This window comes from Bos javanicus, chromosome 9 (assembly GCF_032452875.1).
Source record: "Bos javanicus breed banteng chromosome 9, ARS-OSU_banteng_1.0, whole genome shotgun sequence".
Lineage (NCBI taxonomy): Eukaryota > Metazoa > Chordata > Mammalia > Artiodactyla > Bovidae > Bos > Bos javanicus.
The window spans coordinates 96288888-96309945 of NC_083876.1; the positions used below are offsets into that span (position 1 = coordinate 96288888).

The following is a 21058-nucleotide window of genomic DNA, read 5'->3' on the forward strand; positions in this document are numbered from 1 at the left end:
CACACACACACTCGTCTCAAACACACTCATCTCTCACACACCACACACACACTCATCTCACACACACCACACACTCATCTCACACTCATTTCTTACACACCACACACACACACTCATCTCTCACACACCACACTCATCTGACATACACACTCATCTCTCACACACTTACCACATACACATCTCTCACACACACACTATACTCATCTCACACACACTTATCACACACATACATTCGTCTCACATATGCACTCATCTCACACGCACACTCATCTCTCACACACATAAACACACATATACATACACACCATTCCTGGCCAATCACATTTCTTTGATTTGTGTGTCTATTTGCTCAAAAACACTGGCTGAGCGGCCGGTGTGTGCCAGGGCCGAGCGAAGCCGCAGAAGGTGGTGGGGGTGTGAGTGTGTGCTGTGTGCACACGCCTCGGTGCCGCTGAGGGGACAGGGCAGCCATGTGGGTTCCAGCCTCCGGCCGGCAGGTCAAGGGCCTGAGCAGCTTTCCGGGTGTGACCTGAGACTCCTGTTGCCTAGAATCTTTGAAAGTGGACCCTGAGTAGATGCCTTGGTGATAAATTTGTCCCTTAGTCAAGTGTTAGTCTCTCAGTGGTGTCCGACTCTGCAACACCATGGACTGTAGCCCTCTAGGCTCCTCTGTCCGTGGGATTCTCGAGGCAAGAACACTGGAGTCGGCTGCCATGCTCTCCAGGGGATCTTCCCCACCCAGGGATGGAACCCAGGCCTCCTGCACTGCAGGCGGGTTCTTTACCGTCTGAGCCCCCAGGGAAGCCCCACCCTGAGCAGAAGCACAGCCACTGTTGCTCATGTAGTCGATGCCCACCGGCAAAGTGAGGTTTCTTTTTTGTGCCTCGCTGTCAGGACTTTTCACGTGAGCTGCTGATAACACGGTTTCTTTAGGTGCTACTTGTCCTCAAAACTGAGGACGTGCAACTTTTGTAACTTCTCCGTCAGCCCTTACTCCTCTAACCTGGGGAACGATTACCTTCCTGAAACGTCATCTGCTTTCTCTGTTCAGGATATTGGCCGAGTGGCAGGACCTCCGATCCTCAATCCCATAGCCAACGAAGTTTACTTGAACTTTGAAAGCAGCACTCCTTGCTTGGCGGACCGGCACTTCAACTACACCTCACTGATCACGTTCCACTGTAAGCGGGGCGTGAGCATGGTAAGTGGGCACCGGTGTACGAGGCACCGGTGTGTGGGCCGGCCAGCCAGAGCCGGAGGCCCTCGAAGCCTGCCTCGGACGAAGGCTGCCCATGTCCACAGCGCCTGCCTCGCACCGTGTGCTGTCAGTGGTGTGTGGAATCACTGCAGGCCCTCAGTTTAGCAATAAGTGGGCCCTCCCGGAGTCACCAGGGCAGATTTGGCACAAGGAGGCTTGTTGTGATAAATGCTCGAGCAAAGAAGTAGCCTTCACCTTTGCCTGGGAGTGAAAGAAAGTGTTAGTCATCCAGTCGTGTCTGACTCTGCGACCCCACGAACTGTTGCCGGCCAGGCTCCTCTGTCCGTGGGATTCTTCAGACAAGAATACTGGAGTGGGTTGCCGTTCTGTTCTCCAGGGGATCTTCTTGACCCAGGGATTGAACCCGAGTTTCCTGCATTGCAGGCAGATTCTTTACTGTCTGAGCTCCCTGCCTACCATCACACTAAAATGTCAACTTTGGTTTTCTCTTTTTAAATTTTAACATTACTGATTTTATTCTTGTTGGGAAGTCAGACATTTTGGCAGCTGTAATCATTCGGATGTAATTCATATTTCACAAATTAGCAAATGAAAGAAGAGCTTTGGGATAAAAGTATCAGTGGCTGTGATAGTGTGCCATCTACTTTTAAGGAGGCCATTGATTTTCCTTTTATCTGCAGTTAAAAAACAGCTTCCTTTAAAAAAGAGCGCTGTTTTGTTGTAAGGAGTTTTGTGTAAGTTTTCTCTTGCCCTCCCTCTGGGAACAGGAGATAAACCATTGGTTTGCGGCCCCCGTTTCGTGATGATCTGGGAGGGCTGCCTGACGTCACGTGGCCCTGCAGAGGCAGGGGTCCCCGCCTCTGCTCCACCGGAGAGCTCTGTGCTGGCGGCCTGGGTCTCAGCCCCCTGTGCTGCCTGTTTGTTTTGTATTAGAGTATAGTCGTTTAAGGAATGAGGATGAGATGGTTGGGTGGCATCACGGACTCAATGGGCATGAGTTTGGGCCAACTCCGGGAGACAGTGAGGGACAGGGAGGGCTGACGCGCTGCGATCCATCGAGTCGCAAAGAGTCGGCCACGACTTAGTGACCGAACAGCACGACGGCATAGCCACGAACAGTGTTGTGATAGTTTCGGGTGAACAGCGAAGGGACTCAGCCAGACACATACATGCATCCATTCTCCTCCCAAACTCCCTTCCCATCCAGGCTGCCACTTAACGTTGAGCAGAGTTTTCTGTGCTATATAGCAGGTCTTTTTTTGGTTATCCATTTTAAATATAGCATTGCGTACGTGTCTGTCAGAAACTCCCTTCCCCCATACTTGTGCTTTTGAAATTCCTAAATTCTGGAAACCTTACAAGTCCTTTGATGGGAATGGGCGACGTGGGTGAGTGGATGGTGGCAGGAAGTGGCTCACGGCCGCCTTCCCAGGAAGGGCTGCCATCCTGGGCGTCTGCGTGGAAACCTCACAGCTCCTGGACCGACATGTCGCCTCCGTTCACACATTGCCGGGCAGGAGGGGAGTCCCGAATGACAGGGGTTTGGGCAGCCATGATCCGCTAGCCCCTCTTGTCTCTGCACGTGCGTTCGCGTGTCTGGGGGGGGGTCTGGACGCATGTCCACAGGTGCCCCCCAGACTCGCGCTAGGTCTCAGAGCGGTGGAGTGCTGAGAGCGATGAGTGTTCGGCAGGGCTCAGAAGCAGGGCATCTCACGCTGCATGTGCGGTCCAGTTCAGAGAGACATTTGATGAACTCTCCTTCCCTTGCATTTTTTTATCTTCAGTGGAAATACTTCCTCCGTGTACATTAATAGAAAAACGCATTCTCAGCAACAATTAATGAAATTCTTCATCTGTTTTTATGGCTGCCGCTCAATGAGGGAGGGGAGGCAGTGAGGACGTTGATGGATATTTATTTAGATACTTGGCCTGTGGAATGTCCGGCTGGATCGTGTCTCGCCCTCAGTATAAACATCCCCTCAGTCTCCAGAGACGTGGGTGGGGACAGCCCCTCGAATGTACAGGAAACACTTGCTCCCTCCTCTGCCGCCGGAGACTCTTCAGTGTCTTAGGCTTCCCTGTCGCAAAGTTTAAAGACCCACCCCCACCCTTTTCTCTGAGCTGGTGGTCTGGAGTATTGGCATGCTAAGTGCAGGGACACGGGCCTGGGGGCGGAGGGGAGTTGGGTGCAGGCAGGCCTGCCTGGTGGGGCTGCTGCTTGCTTGCCCGTGGCGAGGATGGTGGCTCCCTGCTCTTGGAGAGAGCCCACCGTGGGTCACCCGGGACCCCTGCTGGTCTGGGAGCATCTCTGAGCCCACAGCGCCTGGGGCAGGGGTCTCCAGCCCTGCGGGGGGAGCGGGGAGGTTACTGTACTTGTTAATCCACGTGGATTTCACACCTGGGCCCCCCTCCCAAACAGGGAACGCCAAAACTGCTGAGGACCAGTGTGTGTGACTTCGTGTTCGAGTGGGAGACTCCTCTGGTCTGTCCCGACGAAGTGAAGACGGACGGCTGCTCCCTCACGGACGAACAGCTGTACTACAGCTTCAACCTGTCCAGCCTCTCCAAGAGCACCTTCAAGGTAACGCCGTGCCCCAGAGCCCGTGACCTCGGGGCCCCTGCCACCTGGCGTCACTCTCAGGCTCCTCTGTGTGTTATAATGCGGCCTCCATGAGCGGTGGAGAACCTGCAGTCCTTCGTGCACTGTTGGGGTCTGGGGGACAGATGGGGGTGGTCCTCACTCTGTCCCCGGTGCGGGCTTGGCCTGCCAGGGGCGCTGGATGGTGTGCTAACCGGTCACGGCTCGTACCCTCGCTGTGCCCCATGGTTCAGAGTGAGCCTTTCTCGTGGGCTTGGCAAGGATTCATTCATTCAGTGAGGAGGGTCACGTGGCCTGTTCCACGTCGCAGATGGAGAGCAGGAGGCCTCTCAGGGCCGTGTGAGTGACCATGTGCCTGAGGGGGCGGGGCTGGCAGAGCCTATGTGGCTCCACCTCTGCCTGCCGCCCAGAGACCACCCCTCAGCCCCGACCTGAGACACATTTGGGTGTCAGGGGCTGGTCTCGCCCCAGGCTGAATGTTGGGAGGCTGTACTTCAGAGGCTGGGGCCCACATTCCTGTGACATAGACGTTACAGAGTCACATGGTTATGGACCAAGCCATCCCTGAGATGTAGATCTTACTGAGTCGCACGGCTGTGGACCAAGCCATCCCTGAGATGTAGATCTTACTGAGTCGCACGGCTGTGGACCAAGCCATCCCTGAGATGTAGATCTTACTGAGTCGCACGGCTGTGGACCAAGCCATCCCTGAGATGTAGATCTTATGAGTCGCACGGCTGTGGACCAAGCCATCCCTGAGATGTAGATCTTACTGAGTCGCACGGCTGTGGACCAGGCCATCCCTGAGATGTAGATCTTACTGAGTCGCACGGCTGTGGACCAGGCCATCCCTGAGATGTAGATCTTATGAGTCGCACGGCTGTGGACCAGGCCATCCCTGAGATGTAGATCTTATGAGTCGCACGGCTGTGGACCAGGCCATCCCTGAGATGTAGATCTTACTGAGTCGCACGGCTGTGGACCAGGCCATCCCTGAGATGTAGATCTTACTGAGTCGCACGGCTGTGGACCAAGCCATCCCTGAGATGTAGATCTTACTGAGTCACACGGCTGTGGACCAGGCCATCCCTGAGATGTAGATCTTATGAGTCGCACGGCTGTGGACCAAGCCCACGAGATCCCGGCGCCTCCTGCGTGTGGCAGCCGGGGAGCGGTGAGCTCTGAGTCATACGCCCAGGTGCCAGCCCTCTGGCTCCCAGAATAAGAGACCTTGCCTGGGTGCAGGCCCCCAGGACGGGTGTGCAGCAGCTTAGAGCCTGCAGAGGCGGGGCGGCCAGGGAGAAGAACCGTGTTCAATTAGGTCGTGGCTGCTCTGTGCTCTGTCCCGAGTCTTCAGCACTCTGGGGTTACTGGCAGGAGACGTGGCTTAGGGTAGGGGGCAGGCAGCTGGAGGCCCGTGGGAGCATGGTCTGCAGTGCTGCACCAGGAGGCACGGCCTTGGTGAGGGGGGACATGCCCGGGAGTGGCCAGGGCATCGCGCTCTGCAGGGGGGGACAAGGAGGGTGAGCTCTCAGGCAAGTGCACGGCCCGTGGACAGAGCTCCGCCTTCCTGCTCGTGCCCCCCACACCCCTAGCGCTGGCCTTGCCCCCCCTGGAGACCCAGTCACAGCGCGGGGCGGTGTCTCCGCAGGTGACCCGAGGCCCGCACACCTACAGTGTGGGGGTGTGCACCGCGGCCGCAGGCCTGGACGAAGGAGGCTGCAAGGACGGTGCTGTCTGCCTGCTGTCCGGGAGCAAGGGGGCGTCTTTCGGGCGGCTGGCGTCCATGAAGCTGGACTACAGGCATCAGGACGAAGCTGTCATCCTGAGTTACGCCAACGGAGACACTTGCCCTCCGGGTAAGTCTTTATGGGCGGGCAGAGTGTCTGTTCCCAGTAGACAAGGAATTAGACACGGCAGCAGGAGGGAACTCAGGAATGGCGCTCCAGATGCCATGAGCCCCAGCGCACGAAACGGCCCATCCTACAAGCCCTGGGTGTGAGTGCTCAGGCCCACAAACCATCAGTCAGTTTAGGGGGGCTTCTCTCGGGGAATCCTTGTTTGAGGTGACCGCCCCTGGCCGGGCGCAGCTGACGCGGTGTGGATAATTGGGGTCACTCCGATTTCCCCTTCCCAGAAACTGAGGACGGCGAGCCGTGTGTGTTCCCCTTCGTGTTCAACGGGAAGAGCTACGAGGAGTGTGTTGTGGAGAGCAGGGCCAGGCTCTGGTGCGCGACCACCGCCAACTACGACAGAGACCACGAGTGGGGCTTCTGCAAGCACTGTAAGTGGACACGCCGGGGCCCCCGCTGGCCGGCGCGGTAGCCCTGCGCCTGGAGGTTCTCTTCCTGGACTGTCCACGTTCGTGGCAGCGCCTCTGGTGCATGTGGTGTTTTCTCGCCGGGGCTATTTTCCATAAAGAAAAGTCATCAATTGCTCTGTGGGGCAGGGTGACAGATAGGTGTGGGGCGGTCAGCTCTCCCCCTCCCCAGCTCCAGGGGCTCGTGTCCGCATGCCAGTTTTTTCAGCACCAGTGGCTCACGTCCACGCTCGTTAGAATTGCTGCTGTCCCAGGTCTGCAGGGCCTTGTCTGCAACCGTCCGCTCTACAGTGGGCTGTGCCGGGCAGGGGCGGGGTGTGGGGGTCTCAGTGCCCTTGCTGCTGTGAAGAGAATGGACCCACGAGAGTCCTAGTAACACGCGGGGCACAGACAGATGTGAGTTCTCAGGGAAAGTGATGGGACAACTGCATGACAAGTTGTTTAGTTCTTGTAAGTGGCCATGGAACAGAATGATACATGTTAAGGAATTAGGGCTTCCCTGTTGGCTCAGACAGGAAAGAAGCTGCCTGCAATGTAGGAGACCTGTGTTCAATCCCTGGCTCGGAAAGAGCCCCTGGAGAAGGGAGCAGCAACCCACTCCAGTATTCTTGCCTGGAGAATGCCATGGACAGAGGAGCCTGGCGGGCTACAGTCCGTGGGGTCACAAAGAGCTGGACACAGCTGAGCGACTAACACACACACACACACGAGGATTTAGAAACATTAAGTCTACAAGGCACTACTGTAGCCTTCTTTGGAGGCTTATTACAAAAGCATCTTTTTCCTGGTAGGTTAGATGACATATTTTTAGTTTATCACAGGATTCTTATTATCGTTATCATTCATACTTTAATCAAGTAATACCTGTTTGAAAGGAATTGTACTGTTGCTGTGGGGTGGTTAAGTGCAGAAGGGGGAACTTGGTCCTAATTTGAGGGTGGAAATGGGAATGAAACACAGCAGGAAGTGGGGAACGGCCGGGGATGGACAGCACCCCTCAGCGCCAGCGCCGCGGGGGCAGGCATCCCAGCCGGGTGGGGGGCCTGACGCTCGCCTCGCGTGCCGCCCAGCCACCAGCCACCGGACGTCCGTCATCATCTTCAAGTGTGACGAGGACGCCGACGTGGGGCGGCCCCAGGTCTTCAGCGAGGTGCGCGGGTGTGAGGTGACCTTCGAGTGGAAGACGAAGGTGGTCTGCCCCCCGAAGAAGATGGAGTGCAAGTTCGTCCAGAAGCACCGGACCTACGACCTGCGGCTGCTCTCCTCCCTCACCGGCTCCTGGTCCTTCGTCCACAACGGAGCCTCGTGAGTACCTCCCCCTACCAGCCTGCCGGCTGTGTCCGTCGCCCCGACGGGGCGAGTGTGCGGCGCTTCAAGCTCCGATTCTGAAGGTGGCACAGCCTCAGGCCTCTGCTCGGGCAGGCCTGGTGCATTCCAGGGGGTTTGGAAGCAGAGGCAGCTAAAGCCAGCCTTGAGATCCCAAAGCAGCTGGTGAGCAGCTGTGGGCCTGATGGAATCAGGCGCAGTTTGCTTCTTGTCTGGGATGCTGTCCGTGTTGGGCTTCCCTGGTGGCTCAGTTGGTAAAGAATCTGCCTGCAATGCGGGTGACCCAGGCTCCATCCCTGGGTCAGGAAGATCCCCTGGAGAAGGAGATGGCAACCCACTCCAGTATCCTTGCCTGGAGAATCCCAAGGATGGAGGAGCCTGGCGGGCTACAGTCCATGGGGTCACAACAGTCGGACACGACTTTGACTAAACCACCCATCTGTGTTGGGTTGGTGGGGGTGTTAATTTGCCCCACTTTGCTGCCCCTAGTACCTTGGCTGTGCTGGCCTGACCGCTCCATGCTTAGAGCAGTGGGGAGCGTGGACCCGGAAGCCTCGGGAACCTGAAGACGGGGGAATGCCTTGCCAGGGTTTCAGCCGCTGCCTGTCCTGACTCAGCCGCCTGAGTCTGTTAGCCACCTGACTCTCGGGACTCACCCCGTGTGCCCGGTGGGCACGTGCGCATTTTCAGCGTCCACCCACTCTCTGGCCTTCGTTTACTCAGAGACCTGGGTCAGGGCTGTGTCCAGAGGTGCTGAGAGATGCTCGGACGGTAGCCTCTTCTGAAAGGGCGGGAAGAGCTGCCCCCAAGCGTGTCGGGACAGACGCCGACCTTGCTCACCTCCTCCGTGTTGTTCTGCAGGTACTACATCAACCTGTGTCAGAAAATATACAAGGGACCCCAGGACTGCTCAGAGAGAGCCAGCGTGTGCAAAAAGAGCACCTCTGGCGAGGTGCAGGTCCTCGGGCTCGTTCACACACAGAAGCTGGATGTTGTAGGTAAGGCCCTGCGGTCACACGTGTCGCGTCTGAGTTGGGAAGGTGAGGGTGTCGTCCTGGGACTGGAGGGTCAGCGCTGGCTTCCGTCGGAACCTGCAGGAGTGTTATTCTCAGTAACCGTTTCTCAGGCAGCCTGGCGCCTCCTGAAGCGTTAGAACCGCCTCATGTTCTCTGAGACGGCAGGTCCTGGTCTGTGTCTAGAGGGCTGGGTGGTCTTGGGATGTCCAGGGCTCCTGTGAGTCGCGGCTCCAACTGTGGGCCGAGTGCCCGAGTCTCCCCGTACACGTGCACGGGTTTATTCGGGAGAAGCCAGACGACAAACACGAAAACCTGGTCAGGACCATCCAGATACATCCTCGTAAATGTCTTAATAATTTGACATCGGAAAATGAAGCTCTTTGTTAATAGTTCTGATGGAAAATTTCTCTTGCAGTTGGTTGTTGAGTGAAAGACTCTTCATGCGAAGGGAGAAGATTGGGCTTTCTTCACTTAGGGACAGTCAGGGCTGGTGGAAGGGACAAGGAAGAAAACCGTCATTGTGCCTGTTCAGCTGCGGGGAGGGGCTGGGGTTCCCCAAGCTGTCCTGATGAAAGCTCAGGGGGACTTATTTCACTCAAGGTGTTGAAATGGAGAAAGGAAATTCTGGAGGACAGCTGTCACCCTGGAGAGTAACCCCCGACTCTGCAGGTTGGAAGTGGGGGTGAAGTCACCCCCCGCCCGGGCCCCAGCAGAAGTGTCCAGACCTCCCAGCCCGTGACCTTGGAGACCTCAGTTGTTGCTGCCGTGAAGGGCGCCGGGGGCTGAGGGTTGTTCTCTTCCTGTGCCTCGTTATCGTGTGGACGTCTGACCTGGGTCTTCCCACAGCCGAGTGCAAAGACTAGGGGGTTGAAGCCTCCTGAAAAGCATAGTGAGACCTCCTGTTCTCTGACACGCCAGGTGGGATCTTGCCTCTCTGGCCCCAACAGGACAACCGTCTAAGGCCCGTCACCGTGACCCCATGTTCACTTAGGGGACATCACCTAATGGGGTGAAGAGTCGGACTCTTATCACAGGAACCAGCAGTCCTCGAGATCTGTGCTTCATACGTGTGTGTGTCATACATGTGTGTGCACACGTGTAACCTTCAGCACTTCTCCAGATCTGTGCTTCATACGTGTGTGTGTCATACATGTGTGTGCACACGTGTAACCTTCAGCACTTCTCCAGGTCAGCGTCTTAGTCCACTTCTGAGGTTGAGTGCCTGAGGCCTGGAAGGTCAAGAGTGCTGCCCATCTCGTCTGTGGGGCGGGGCAGCACTTCAGCAAGACCTCCACCTGTTGTTTCCATGTTCTAGGAGTTTAAGCATTTCTCTTCGAAGCTGTGAAACTTCCAGAGTTTTCCAGAGAAGCCCAGTTATTTATAACAAATTCACCCAGAGTAGCTTTGACCGTGACTGGGGCCGGGAGCCTGGGTCTCACCCCTCAGCTCCCCTTGGTTGGCCCCTGTGCCTCGGCCGTGCCTGGAGGACCCCTGGCAGCTGGTACTGCCCATTCTGGGCCCACTGCCTCTAAGGATGTGGATTGGGTGTGAGCGCCACGCCCGAGGACTGCCGAGAGCCAGGCCTGAGCCTGCTGTGTCCCGGCCCCTGGAGCCGCCATCCGTCCGCTGAGTGGGGCTGGGCTCGGGCATCCCCAGGGCAGCTCTCAGAATCTCTGGCCCCTGGGAGCCAGGCTGCTGAAAGCGAGTCCCTGCTTCCCTTGGCCCCTGCATACTAGGGCTCTGCTGGTTCCTCAACCACACCCTCTTCAGGAGCAGGAAGAGCCCCATGTGGAGCCAGGATACCGAGCAGACCAGAGCGGTTCTGTGTGGGCCGTCTCTCTGTGAGGTGGAGGTCTCGCCCCCTGCCCTCTTCATCCCAGGTGGCTCGTGGGGCACATGGGGGAAGCGCCGGGCTGGCACAGAGGTTGCAGGGAGCTGGGGACCTCAGGCTGCCGCCATTACCTGCGGTCCAGCCCTGCACACATGCCATGCGGGGGGCTCCTTGCTCAGCCCTGAGCTGCACGCCCTGGGGTCTCCCTATCACACAGGAGAGTGCTCACAGGTAGGGGCTGAGTTGTGACCCCCGGTCTCCTCTGGCCATGCAGGTAGTGACGTGGGCTGGGTGCAAGTCACCAGGCTGGCGGTGCTGACCGCCAGGGAGATGAGTCTCCAGAGCCACTTCTGACCTTGAGACTCCTAGGATGCCCTAGAGATAACGTCAGTTCAATGGTCTGTGTTTCAGATGACAGAGTCATCGTAACTTACTCTAAAGGCCACTACTGTGGGGACAATAAGACAGCGTCTGCTGTCATCGAGCTGACCTGTGCCAAGACAGTGGGGCGGCCTTCGTTCACGAGGTGAGGGTGCGGGGTACCCCACCCCAGGGGGTAGCTGGGCGCTGGGCGGGCTGGGCCCCCGTCAGAACTCCTCCCCGCGGTTTCTGCTTGGCGGCTTAGTGTGCGTGCCTCAGAGAGGATACTGGGGTTGTCACAGTAGCAATGGGGGGGACCGGCCCCTGAGACCCCTAGCCTGGTGGGGCCAGGGCAAGTCTGCAAGGGAGGAGTCCTGGATGGAGGCTGGGACCCGTGCATGAGACTGATAAAGCAGTTGCATAAAGTGGGATTTCACCGGCCTCCGTCTTCAAGGTCTCAGTGTAACTAAGGCTTCACTAATGGGTGCCGCCCACGGCCAGCTGTTCAGGCGGCTGGTCTGGGACTCCCGGCAGGTGGGGCGGCACCACCTGGAATGCCCTTTTATTTTGCTGGAAATTTCCGCCTCTGGTGCTGGGAGGGCGTTTGGCCAGCAGAGGGAGCATGTGAGCTGTGCTTGTTGAACAGGCCCGATTTCCTTATAGAAGCAGGGCTTGGGAAAGGGGAGACCCAGGAACTGTCAAAGGGTCAAAATCAATGCTTGTAAAGCAGGCTTTCAAAAATACGGGAGCAGATCTTCCCAGCTGTTAGATGTTGCCCAGTGTCTAAATGTAAAAAAATTACGTGTTGAAGTGCTTGCCTGCTTTTTTTTTTCACATGGTGGTTGAGCTGGATGGTGTTGGGGAAGGGAGATGAAGTCAACCCCCTAGCCTGGAGCGGCTGGTCCCTGGCTGGGGGCGGGAAGGGCTGGGCGGTGGGGGGCTCCTGGGGCAGAAGGGCAGTTGAGCGGTGGGGGGCTCCCGGGGCGGAAGGGCAGGTGGGCGGTGGGGGGCTCCCGGGGCCCTGGCAGGTGGGCGGAAGGGGGGCCGTGACCGTGGTCCGTGTGCCCCTGCAGGTTCGACGTCGACAGCTGCACCTACCACTTCAGCTGGGACTCACGAGCGGCCTGTGCCGTGAAGCCTCAGGAGGTGCAGATGGTGAATGGGACCATCACCAACCCGGCCAACGGCCGGAGCTTCAGCCTCGGGGATATTTACTTCAAGTAAGTGGGGCCGTTCTGTGGGAGCGCCGCCCCGTAATCCTCCCGTCTCTGCCCGGCTGAAGGCTGTGAGACGAAGAGGTCCGTGTTGGCGCGTTTTAGTTACCGTTTCCAGTTACCATTGTCACGTCTGGCTCAGACAGAGGGCAGGCATCGCTTAGCTGTTCGAGTCGAACCCCAAAGATGGCGAGGTCTCTCGAGTGTGAAAATAATGTCCCTCCGCCTCTTACCATTTGTGATAAGCCCAGGGGTCGGAGCTGGAACCTTCTGGACCGATTTTTGATGAGGAACCTTCTGGCTTTACTAGTTTCTTTCTTTAAGTTTCTTAGCAGCGTCACTAGGTGGGTCCCGGGATCCAGGGCTGTCCCCGAGCCCTTTTCTTTCTCCTCAGACGATTCAGCGCCTCTGGGGACGTGAGGACCAACGGGGACAGGTACCTCTACGAGATCCAGCTGTCGTCCATCACGGGCTCCAGCAGCCCCGCCTGCTCTGGGGCCAGCATCTGCCAGAGGAAGGCCAACGACCAGCACTTCAGTCGCAAAGTCGGAACCTCCAACCAAACCAGATACTACGTTCAAGGTAATTCTCTCCACCCGCGTGCCACGTTTAGCTTCCTCGGAGGCACATTAACCTTTTTATGAGCACACACTCCCTTCGGTTAAAACATCAGATTGGTTTTAACCTGAAAGCCCCAGATCCAATCCTGTGTCTTGTGGACTGAGCAGCACATGTCAGAGTCGCAGCGGTTCACTGTCGGGAAGACTTACGTCCTACACAGATGTGCAAAGCCTGGTCTAAACTAGAGGTGGTGAGGTGGGCGTGGAGGACCACAGCCAGAATTACTTTTGGTTGGTTTGGTTTTCATCACAATGCTTCTTTATTTTTAAACTTCAGATGTTACTAGGGGAAGGTAAGAGATTTTGTATTTGTCAAAAGGATGAAAAGAGAGCGACCTGGCCCAAGTGTTCGCAGTGGGTGTGGAGGAAGGCCTTCCGCTACACGGATGCAGCTTTTTCCTGTGTTTCTTTTTTTCCTTCCTTTTTGTTGAGATAAAATTGACATAGAGCCATAGCTCAGATGGTTAAGAATCTGCCTGTAATGCAGGAGACCTGGGTTCGCTCCCTGGGTTGGGAAGATCCCCTGGAGAAGGAAATGGCAACTTACTCCAGTATTCTTGCCTGGAGAATTCCATGGACAGAGGAGCCTCGGGGGCTGTAGTCCATGGGGTCTCACAAGCATTGGACATGACTGAATGACTAACACTGTATAAGTTTAAGGTGTACAGAATTATGATCTGCATTGTATACATCATGAAATGATTATCATAATAAACTTAGTGACTGTCCATCATGTCCTGTAGGTACAAAATTAAAAAAGTAGAAAAAAAAATTATTTTTCTCTTGTAGTGAGAACTCTTAGGATTTATTCTTTTGACATACAGCAGGGTTCGTTATATTTAGCATGTGGTGTGTGGCATCTGAGTATTACACCCCTGGTAACCGCAAATCTTATCTCTTTTTCTGTGAGTTTGTTGGTTTGTTTCTGAAACATAATTGACCTTCCGTGCTCTGTTAGTTCCAGTTGCACGACATAGCGTTTTCAACATTTCCGTACATTTCAAAAATCATCACCACGCTAGGTCTGGTTGTCATCTGTCACCATGCAAAGACGTGACGTAGTTACTGACTGTGTTCCCACACTTTGCACTTCATATGTACGCTTCTCTCTTGTGCCACTGATGTTTGTACCTCCTCACCCCCCTCACCCATGTCTTTGCTAATTCCTTCTTGACCTGGAAAGAATATTTCCAGGAGGCAGCTCCTGTGTTTTTGTTTTCATCAACTAGTCTTCCTCTGTAAACCATTTCATGGTTTGATTTTTGAACTAGGTAAATGAACTTGCTTTTTTAAAAACAGTTAAATGTGTTTACAAAACCAGCTGACTTTTGACCTCCCCGAGAGGAGGTGGGGTGGGTAGCTGCTCCCTGAGTAGGTGGAGTCTCGGAGAAGTTTCCATGCGTAGGTGGTAAATAAGCCAGTCTCTGTGCTTGGCAGTGCCCACTGGAGCTGGGCAGAGTCCTGCCAGGTCAGCCTGGCTCGCGTCCACGCCTCTCCATCAGGAGCACCTGCAGGCACCCTGCCACTTCTCCTCGGGCCTTCCTGCTGGCACACCTCGGCCTGCCCACCCCCACCCACTTCCGCACTGCCACACCCAGCTCGGGGCTCCCTTCTCTCACCCAGGGGCACTGCCGCTGGTGGGTCTGCAGCAGTGGTCCGGCTCCACGCCGCAGCCCTGGTCAGGGGCCTAGTTACCAGGCTGAGAACCTTATGTCTGTAAGGCCTATGTCTAGTCTAGTTGGCCTCCTGCAGTCCCCAGACTTAGGGAGCGTGTGTGTGTGTGTGTGTGTGTGTGTGCGCATTTATTTATTCTTGGTTAGATAAATCCCTTTCTTACCTTTTCACTCCATTCACTCACCACCAGTAGGAAATAGGTTTGGTTTTAAGACCTTCGTCTACGTACCACCCCGCCACACGTCTGCGTTCATTCCAGAGGGTGAGGGCGGGAGGCCTCCAGGCCCGTCTCTGGCTGAGCTTCGGTGTTGCCACCTTGGCTCCTCACCAACCTCATGGCTTTGTGTCCACAGTCCAGGCTGTGGGGCAGCCCTCTCGGGTCACGGCTCAGCCGGGTACGTACGAGTGAGGACCCCGGGGGCCCCCTGAGCCCAGCCCACATGGCCGGCCTCGGGGCTGGCCTCCACTCGCTCCACCGCACACACCGCACACCCTGGCCCTCTAGCGGGGGCAACTGCGCACCGGCCGCCAAGCTGTCCTCACGAGGCAGGGTCTGCACAGGGACCCCTTGCGTCTCACACCAGCTGCACATTCAGGGGGCGCTCCTTGGGTGTGATAGCTCGTTAGAAAGACACCACGAGAAGCTGTCTTAGTCATGCTTACAGGTTATTATAGTGAAAGGGTGTAAATTAAAACCAGCCAGTGGGAGAAGCACCGCAGGGTGAAGTCCAGGAGGGAGCCAGACGCTTGTGGCGTCTTCTCCCTGTGGAGTCAGGAGGTGTCAACGGACAAATGTGTGACAGTGTGAACGTGTGACAACGCGCACAGAAGCTCAGGAGCTGACCAGGGAGGCCCACTGCGCCTCCATGTCCAGGGTTTATTGATACTTCATTGTGTATGCTTGACTGACTAGTCAGTTTTTTAGTTGGTTTGCTGACTGGTTGGTTGGTTGGTTGACTGGCTGGTTGGTTAGTTGGTTGGTTGTTCGGTTATTGGGTTGGTTGGCTGGTTGACTAGTTGACTGGTTGGTTGATTGGTTGGTTAGTGGGCTGATTTGTTGGTTGATTGGTTGCCTACATGGTCAACCCTGGTGTCCAGGCGGACTGAGACATGTGGGCAGCCCCCACTCCACATCATGTTGTTTGCTGAGGACAAAGGCCAGACCTGTCTTAGGGCAAGGTTCAAATCTCTCCCGCTTCCTGACTTAGGGCAGGGGCTCCATATTGTGTGTGAGCAGTCTTGTGAAGAGCTCCTCTGGGACATGAGACGAAGGACCCTTTCGTCTGATTCTAAGTCTCTGCAGACCTTTTGCAGATGATGGAGAGGTAAACTCAGCCCGCTGTTGAAGCACCCATGTTCATGGTACTGTGCCTGTGTGTGCGTCTGCCTTTTTGACAGATGGCGACCTGGATGTGGTGTTCACCTCGTCCTCCAAGTGTGGAAAAGACAAGACAAAGTCTGTGTCCTCCACCATCTTCTTCCACTGTGACCCCCTGGTGAAGGACGGGATCCCCGAGTTCAGCCACGAGACTGCCGACTGCCAGTACCTCTTCTCCTGGCACACCTCTGCCGTGTGCCCGCTGGGGTAAGCGGGGTGCTGGCCCACAGTGTCCCCCAGCCCCAGAGTGCCAAGGCTGGCTCCAGAGATGAGTTGTTGCGAGGGAGAAGTTGTTACCTGGGTTGTGACCCTGTGTCTTCCCAGAGCAGAGAGTCGTGGTCCTGGAAGACCAGGGCAGCTGGTGTGTCCCCCTGATTCTCTGCTCCAGAAGTGCCTCTGTGCCTTCAGGGCCCCGCAGCAGGGTCAGCAAGGCTGCAGGGGGGCGAGGCATGTTCTCCAAAGCAGCTCTCCTCATCCCCTTAGTGATGGAAGCTCGTGTGGCGGAGGCAGTGTCTTTCGGCCTTTCCTGCCCCTCCACCTCAGTCTTGGCGTCAGAGGGGTTTGCCCACGGGGGTTCTCCCGGCTAGTGGCTCGTGTCTTCCTGGGTGTGGGTGTGCACAGTCAGGGCCTGGGCCTCGCCGGGCAGGGGGCTGAGCGCTGTGGTCTCCCTGTAGGGCGGGCTTCGACGAGGAGATTGCAGGGGATGACGCCCAGGAGCACAAAGGGCTCTCAGAGCGCAGCCAGGCGGTCGGGGCAGTGCTCAGCCTGCTGCTGGTGGCACTCACCGCCTGCCTGCTCACCCTGCTGCTGTACAAGAAGGAGCGCAGGTAAGGAGAGGGGAGGGTCTGGGCGGGGGGCCAGGCCAGAGGCCCAGAGTCAAGCCCTGGCTTCCTCTTCTTGAGCAGCAGCAGCTAGAGCTCTTAAGACCCTGGACGCTGTGTTGTGTAGAGCTTCCTGCGATGACTGTCCGTGCGTCTGAGCTGTCAGGTCACGTGGCCAGATGCCCCATGGGCCTCAGCCCGAGCCCGCCCTGTTCCCAGGACGTGGCTCGCTGCACGTGTCCCCACGTGAGCTGACCATCTTCTGATCAACTGACCCCTTCCCTTAAGAGGAGAGCATTTACGAGGTGCCAGCTGTGACCTCACCCCCAGCCGTAGTCTCCCCTTTGGGGGATGAAAGGTCTTGTCACTCACGGGCAGGCCAGTGTGACTGTCCAGCAGGTTTCACGTCACCTGTGAACGAGGCCCAGGGCTCTGCATGTGGTCAGCCGTGTCCCAAGGGCAGGGATGGGCCGGCTCTGGGGCTTCCTATCTCCCCCCTCACCTGCCCACCAATCCAGAGGCAAATGACAGGGTCAGGAAGTGCTGACCACCACCACCCCAGAGGCCATCAGCCAGATGCTGGAGTGGGGCAGGAGGTCTGGGTGTGAGCTGGCCCTGGGTTTGCCACTCAGCCCGGTAATCTCAGCACAGCCCTGGGGTGGCAGGGAGGTGTGGGCTTGTTCCATCCACATGCGGAAGAGCATGCGCAGAGATGTGGGGTAACTCACTCTGGTCTCTGTTAGCACCACAAAGATGGGGCGTGTCTTTGCATACAGGGTTTGAATCTGCTTCTCCTGATTCCATAGCCTTCCTTCCTCTGACTTGGCTCCAAGCCCTGCTGTTGTGGGTTGAGGGAGTGTGTGCTTGGGTGGGCACAGCCTCCTGTCGGGGGGGCACAGTGTTGGGGATCCAGGGCGGGGTGGCTCCAGGCTGGAGTAACTGGAACCCCCTTTGCAGGGAGATGGTAATGAGCAGGCTTACCAACTGCTGCCGCCGGAGCGCGAACGTGTCCTACAAGTACTCGAAGGTAAGGCCTGCTGAGGCCTCCGGCGGCTTCCCGCCCCGTCCCCAATCCCGCTAGACACACACACACAGTCCACATGTCGAGATGTCGGCCAGTGGCTGCAAGGAAACCATCATCGCAGGCCATTCGAAACCGCCGAAGGGGAAACTGCCTCTCGTAGCTCTCAACCTGAACACATTCTTTGTCCTTTCTTCTTCAAGGTTTTCTAATTGTGATGGCGGCTAATTTCTTACAGCATTTAATACTCAGATCGTTTCTACTTTTTTGGCTCTTCTACAGAAAGCATGACAATGAAACTTGTTGTGCCCTGGCATTTGGATGATTTCCTTTGGTTGAGTTTCTAGCAGTTGAGCCCAGGTGGCATAAATGCTCTCCTGGCTCTTGATTGTCCTGCCAGCTGCTTTCTAGAAGGTCTCCCTCAACTGCACGCATCCACGTGGTGTTGTCCACCGGGCTCCTCTCCCCTTCGGCACCTCTCTCTACCACTTAGGGCTTCAGGATCAGAGGGCCCATCCCTGAGTCCCTGACCCTGTCTGCCTTGGTTGGATCTCAGCAGGAGCTGGCGCTTGCCAGCCTTCCCCTTCCTCTCCCTGCTGGGGTTTCAGGGGTGGTCAGATGAGGTCTCAGGTGGGCCCATGGTCCCTGCGGTGTCCTGGCAGGTGAACAAGGAGGAGGAGGCGGACGAGAACGAGACCGAGTGGCTGATGGAGGAGATCCAGCCGCCGGCGCCGCGGCCCGGGAAGGAGGGCCAGGAGAACGGGCACGTGGCCGCCAAGTCGGTGAGAGCTGCCGACACGCTGAGCGCCCTGCACGGCGACGAGCAGGATAGCGAGGACGAGGTCCTGACGCTGCCCGAGGTGAAGGTGCGCCCGCCAGGCCGGGCTCCTGGCGCCGAAGGTGGCCCCCCGCTGCGGCCACTGCCTCGGAAGGCGCCGCCGCCGCTGCGGGCGGACGACCGGGTGGGGCTGGTGCGCGGGGAGCCGGCGCGCCGGGGGCGGCCCCGGGCGGCGGCCACGCCCATCAGCACCTTCCACGACGACAGCGACGAGGACCTCCTGCACGTCTAGGCTCGCCCGCGCCGGCTCCGACCAAATCCGATGGGACTCCGTGATGCTTCTGTCCTTGGCCTTTAACGAAAACTGTCCAAAAAAGGGAAGAGTGTTGGTGGTGGGGGAGGAGGGGGGCGCCCCTCTCCGTGGGCACGGGGAGGAGGCGCGGCCGCTGATGGCCGCGCCAGCCCCGGGTCTGTCCCCAGCCCTCACCTTGAGCGTGGCCGCCGTGCGCTTCCTAAAGGCGCCGGGGCCAGACGCGTCTTGGGACTGAGGGCTGCCTTTAAGGAAGACCCTTGCTGCTTTAGGCCCTGTAGGGTATTTGATCATTATATTTTAGCATTTAATTCTCTCCTATTTATTGACTTTTGACAATTACTCAGGTTTGCGAAAAAAGAAAAAAAAAAAAAACACCACCAACAGTTTTTTCCTGCCGGCAGGGGGGTAACCTTTCCTGTCCATCTTTTAGGCGGGGGGAGGCTGTGGGCATGCTCGGACGCTTTGAACTGGTCCACCATGTATCCTCTCAGTTAGACTCCACCACTCTGTCTCTTCTCTTTTGCTTCTGTGGCGTCAGGGCACACGGGTGTGTGCGTGCGCACACGCGTGGGTCTGCGGTTGCCTGGGCTGTGGAGGGAGCCGCCCGCTCTCTGCCTCCCGAGTCAGTAACAGCTGCAGCCTTTTTTTTTTTTTTTGCATGATGTCTTCGATTCCAGGTGCACAGAGCACACTTATCAGTATTTCTCTCGCCAGCTGGTGAAGTCAAACAACCCACCCAAAGATTGATGTGTGTGTGTGTGTGTGCGTGTGTGCGCGTGCATGCGCACGCCTGTGCCTATGTGCGCACATGTGTGTCTGAGAGAATGGGAGTCGAGATGTCAGACTTTTTTCCAGACTTGGGGTGTAGGTCTCACCTCTTCAGGTTCTCATGATACCACCTTTACTGTGCTTATTTTTTTAAGAAAAAAAAAAAGTGTCTATCGACCATTCGACCTATAAGAAGCCTTAATTTGCACAGTGCGTGACTCACGGAAGTTGCATGAAAGCCAGTGGGCCAGGCTCTCGCCCCCAGCCTTGCACTTGGATTCCCGCCCGGGCACGGCCGAGACCGGCCGCCCGGTCCGCAGGACGGGAGGGGGGACCGCGTCCTTCCCCGGCTGTTGGCGCCTTTCTCTGAAGTGTTTAACGGATGACTTTTCTGGCATTTATAGAGCTGTATATAGACTCAGTGGTATTCATATTCTGGAAAGCCAACCAACCCGCAGGGTTCCTGGGTTTGTACTCTCGTTTGGCTAGCTTATATGATTTCAACATGAGTGTATTTTTAAAAATTGATTTCTTTCCTCATTTTTTTTCCAATCAAATTTACTGTAATATAAGGTATTCAACGATTTGAATAAAAGATAAATTATTAACTGGGTGGTCCTCCTTTCTGCCCTTAAGTGAAAAGCCCCTGAGTTTGCTGCCGCGTCCGATGCCCTCTCTGCGTCTCCTGTCCCATTCCAAAGACAGTTGTGTCCGGGTGTCGGCCGACCCTTCACAAGTGTCCCTGAGTCTCTCCGAGTGTAGATGCTTACTCAAGGCCCACGGGGGGCTCTGTCAGCTTCACCCACACCTGGTTCTTCCTCCTTCTAAGGAAGCAGACCTTGGGATATTTATTTATTTTTTTACCAAAACAGCCACCATGAGTGCAGATCCCACAGTCCTGGTATACAGCCCAGGCTTACATGGAGCGGGGAGGGGGGCTTCTCTTGCATGAATCTGGTTTCCACCTGAAATGACCGACTAGTAACTAGAGCTTCCCGGATGTTACTATGAAGACAGACCGAGCAGGGAGTATGATGTCTGACTATAGACTTATCGGAGTCAGCGCCCTTCCTTTCTGCTCATGTTCTGATTATTTCCAACTGGAGAGACTGTTTTCCCCTTGAGAACTTACAAGCATCTCTCTCGAGACGGACGCTCTGGGGTCTTATATAAAGGTTTGCATTGTGGCCCACGGTTGCTGGTTCTCAGATGCTGTGTCCAGGAAACTTGTCCAGGAAACTTGTCCAAGCCACTCCCTTTTCACTAAGACACAGGAGTCCTCTCTGCCTGGAGAGGCACTCGCGGGCCCTGTGAGTGAACTTGACCCTTCATCGGCGCCTCGGGCTGTCTTCCCTGGTGGCCAGCTGTGCCAGCCGCAGGGCGACGGGGATGTGACCACGCATATGAGGTGTTTGCTCATGCTCTTTTCTCGAGCACCTTGGTAATCTCTTCCCCTGAGCCCCTGCAAAACGACTAACAGTCTGTGCCAGCTGTGGTCGTAGGAGTTTAGGAAAACGCTCCCCGACAGCAAGTAAGAATTACAACCTTTCACGAGTCTAGTTTAGTTTCCTTTTAACCAAGATTTTAAGCCCCACCTTTGTTGAGACTGTGTATTGAACGGCGGGGGGCTGGGATAAGTGGAAGGTAAGGACAGTGTAGGCAAACCCTGTGCCCAGGAAAATCCACGCAAGAGTGGAGACCCAGCTCCCACCAAGAGCTTTCTAGATGCAGCTGTCTGCTTTCCACCAACCTGTGACACGCTGGCCACAACCACCTTCAGGGAGGTTGACGGCCACCCCA

General features: G+C 56.4%; 1 protein-coding gene across 1 annotated transcript in view; it reads left to right on the forward strand.

The window, feature by feature from the left end:
* IGF2R (insulin like growth factor 2 receptor) overlaps positions 1–19866 on the forward strand; it is a 103312-nt gene extending 83446 nt beyond the window's left edge. Inside the window, exons 36-48 of the mRNA XM_061428479.1 lie at positions 1052–1201; positions 3639–3800; positions 5470–5677; positions 5956–6102; positions 7209–7443; positions 8326–8462; positions 10723–10837; positions 11745–11891; positions 12280–12467; positions 15578–15764; positions 16232–16384; positions 17336–17405; positions 18062–19866. Of these exons, the coding sequence (XP_061284463.1) occupies positions 1052–1201; positions 3639–3800; positions 5470–5677; positions 5956–6102; positions 7209–7443; positions 8326–8462; positions 10723–10837; positions 11745–11891; positions 12280–12467; positions 15578–15764; positions 16232–16384; positions 17336–17405; positions 18062–18469 (2307 nt within the window). The 3' untranslated portion in view covers positions 18470–19866. The remainder of the gene's footprint in view (positions 1–1051; positions 1202–3638; positions 3801–5469; positions 5678–5955; positions 6103–7208; positions 7444–8325; positions 8463–10722; positions 10838–11744; positions 11892–12279; positions 12468–15577; positions 15765–16231; positions 16385–17335; positions 17406–18061) is intronic.
* Positions 19867–21058: the final 1192 nt, after the last annotated feature.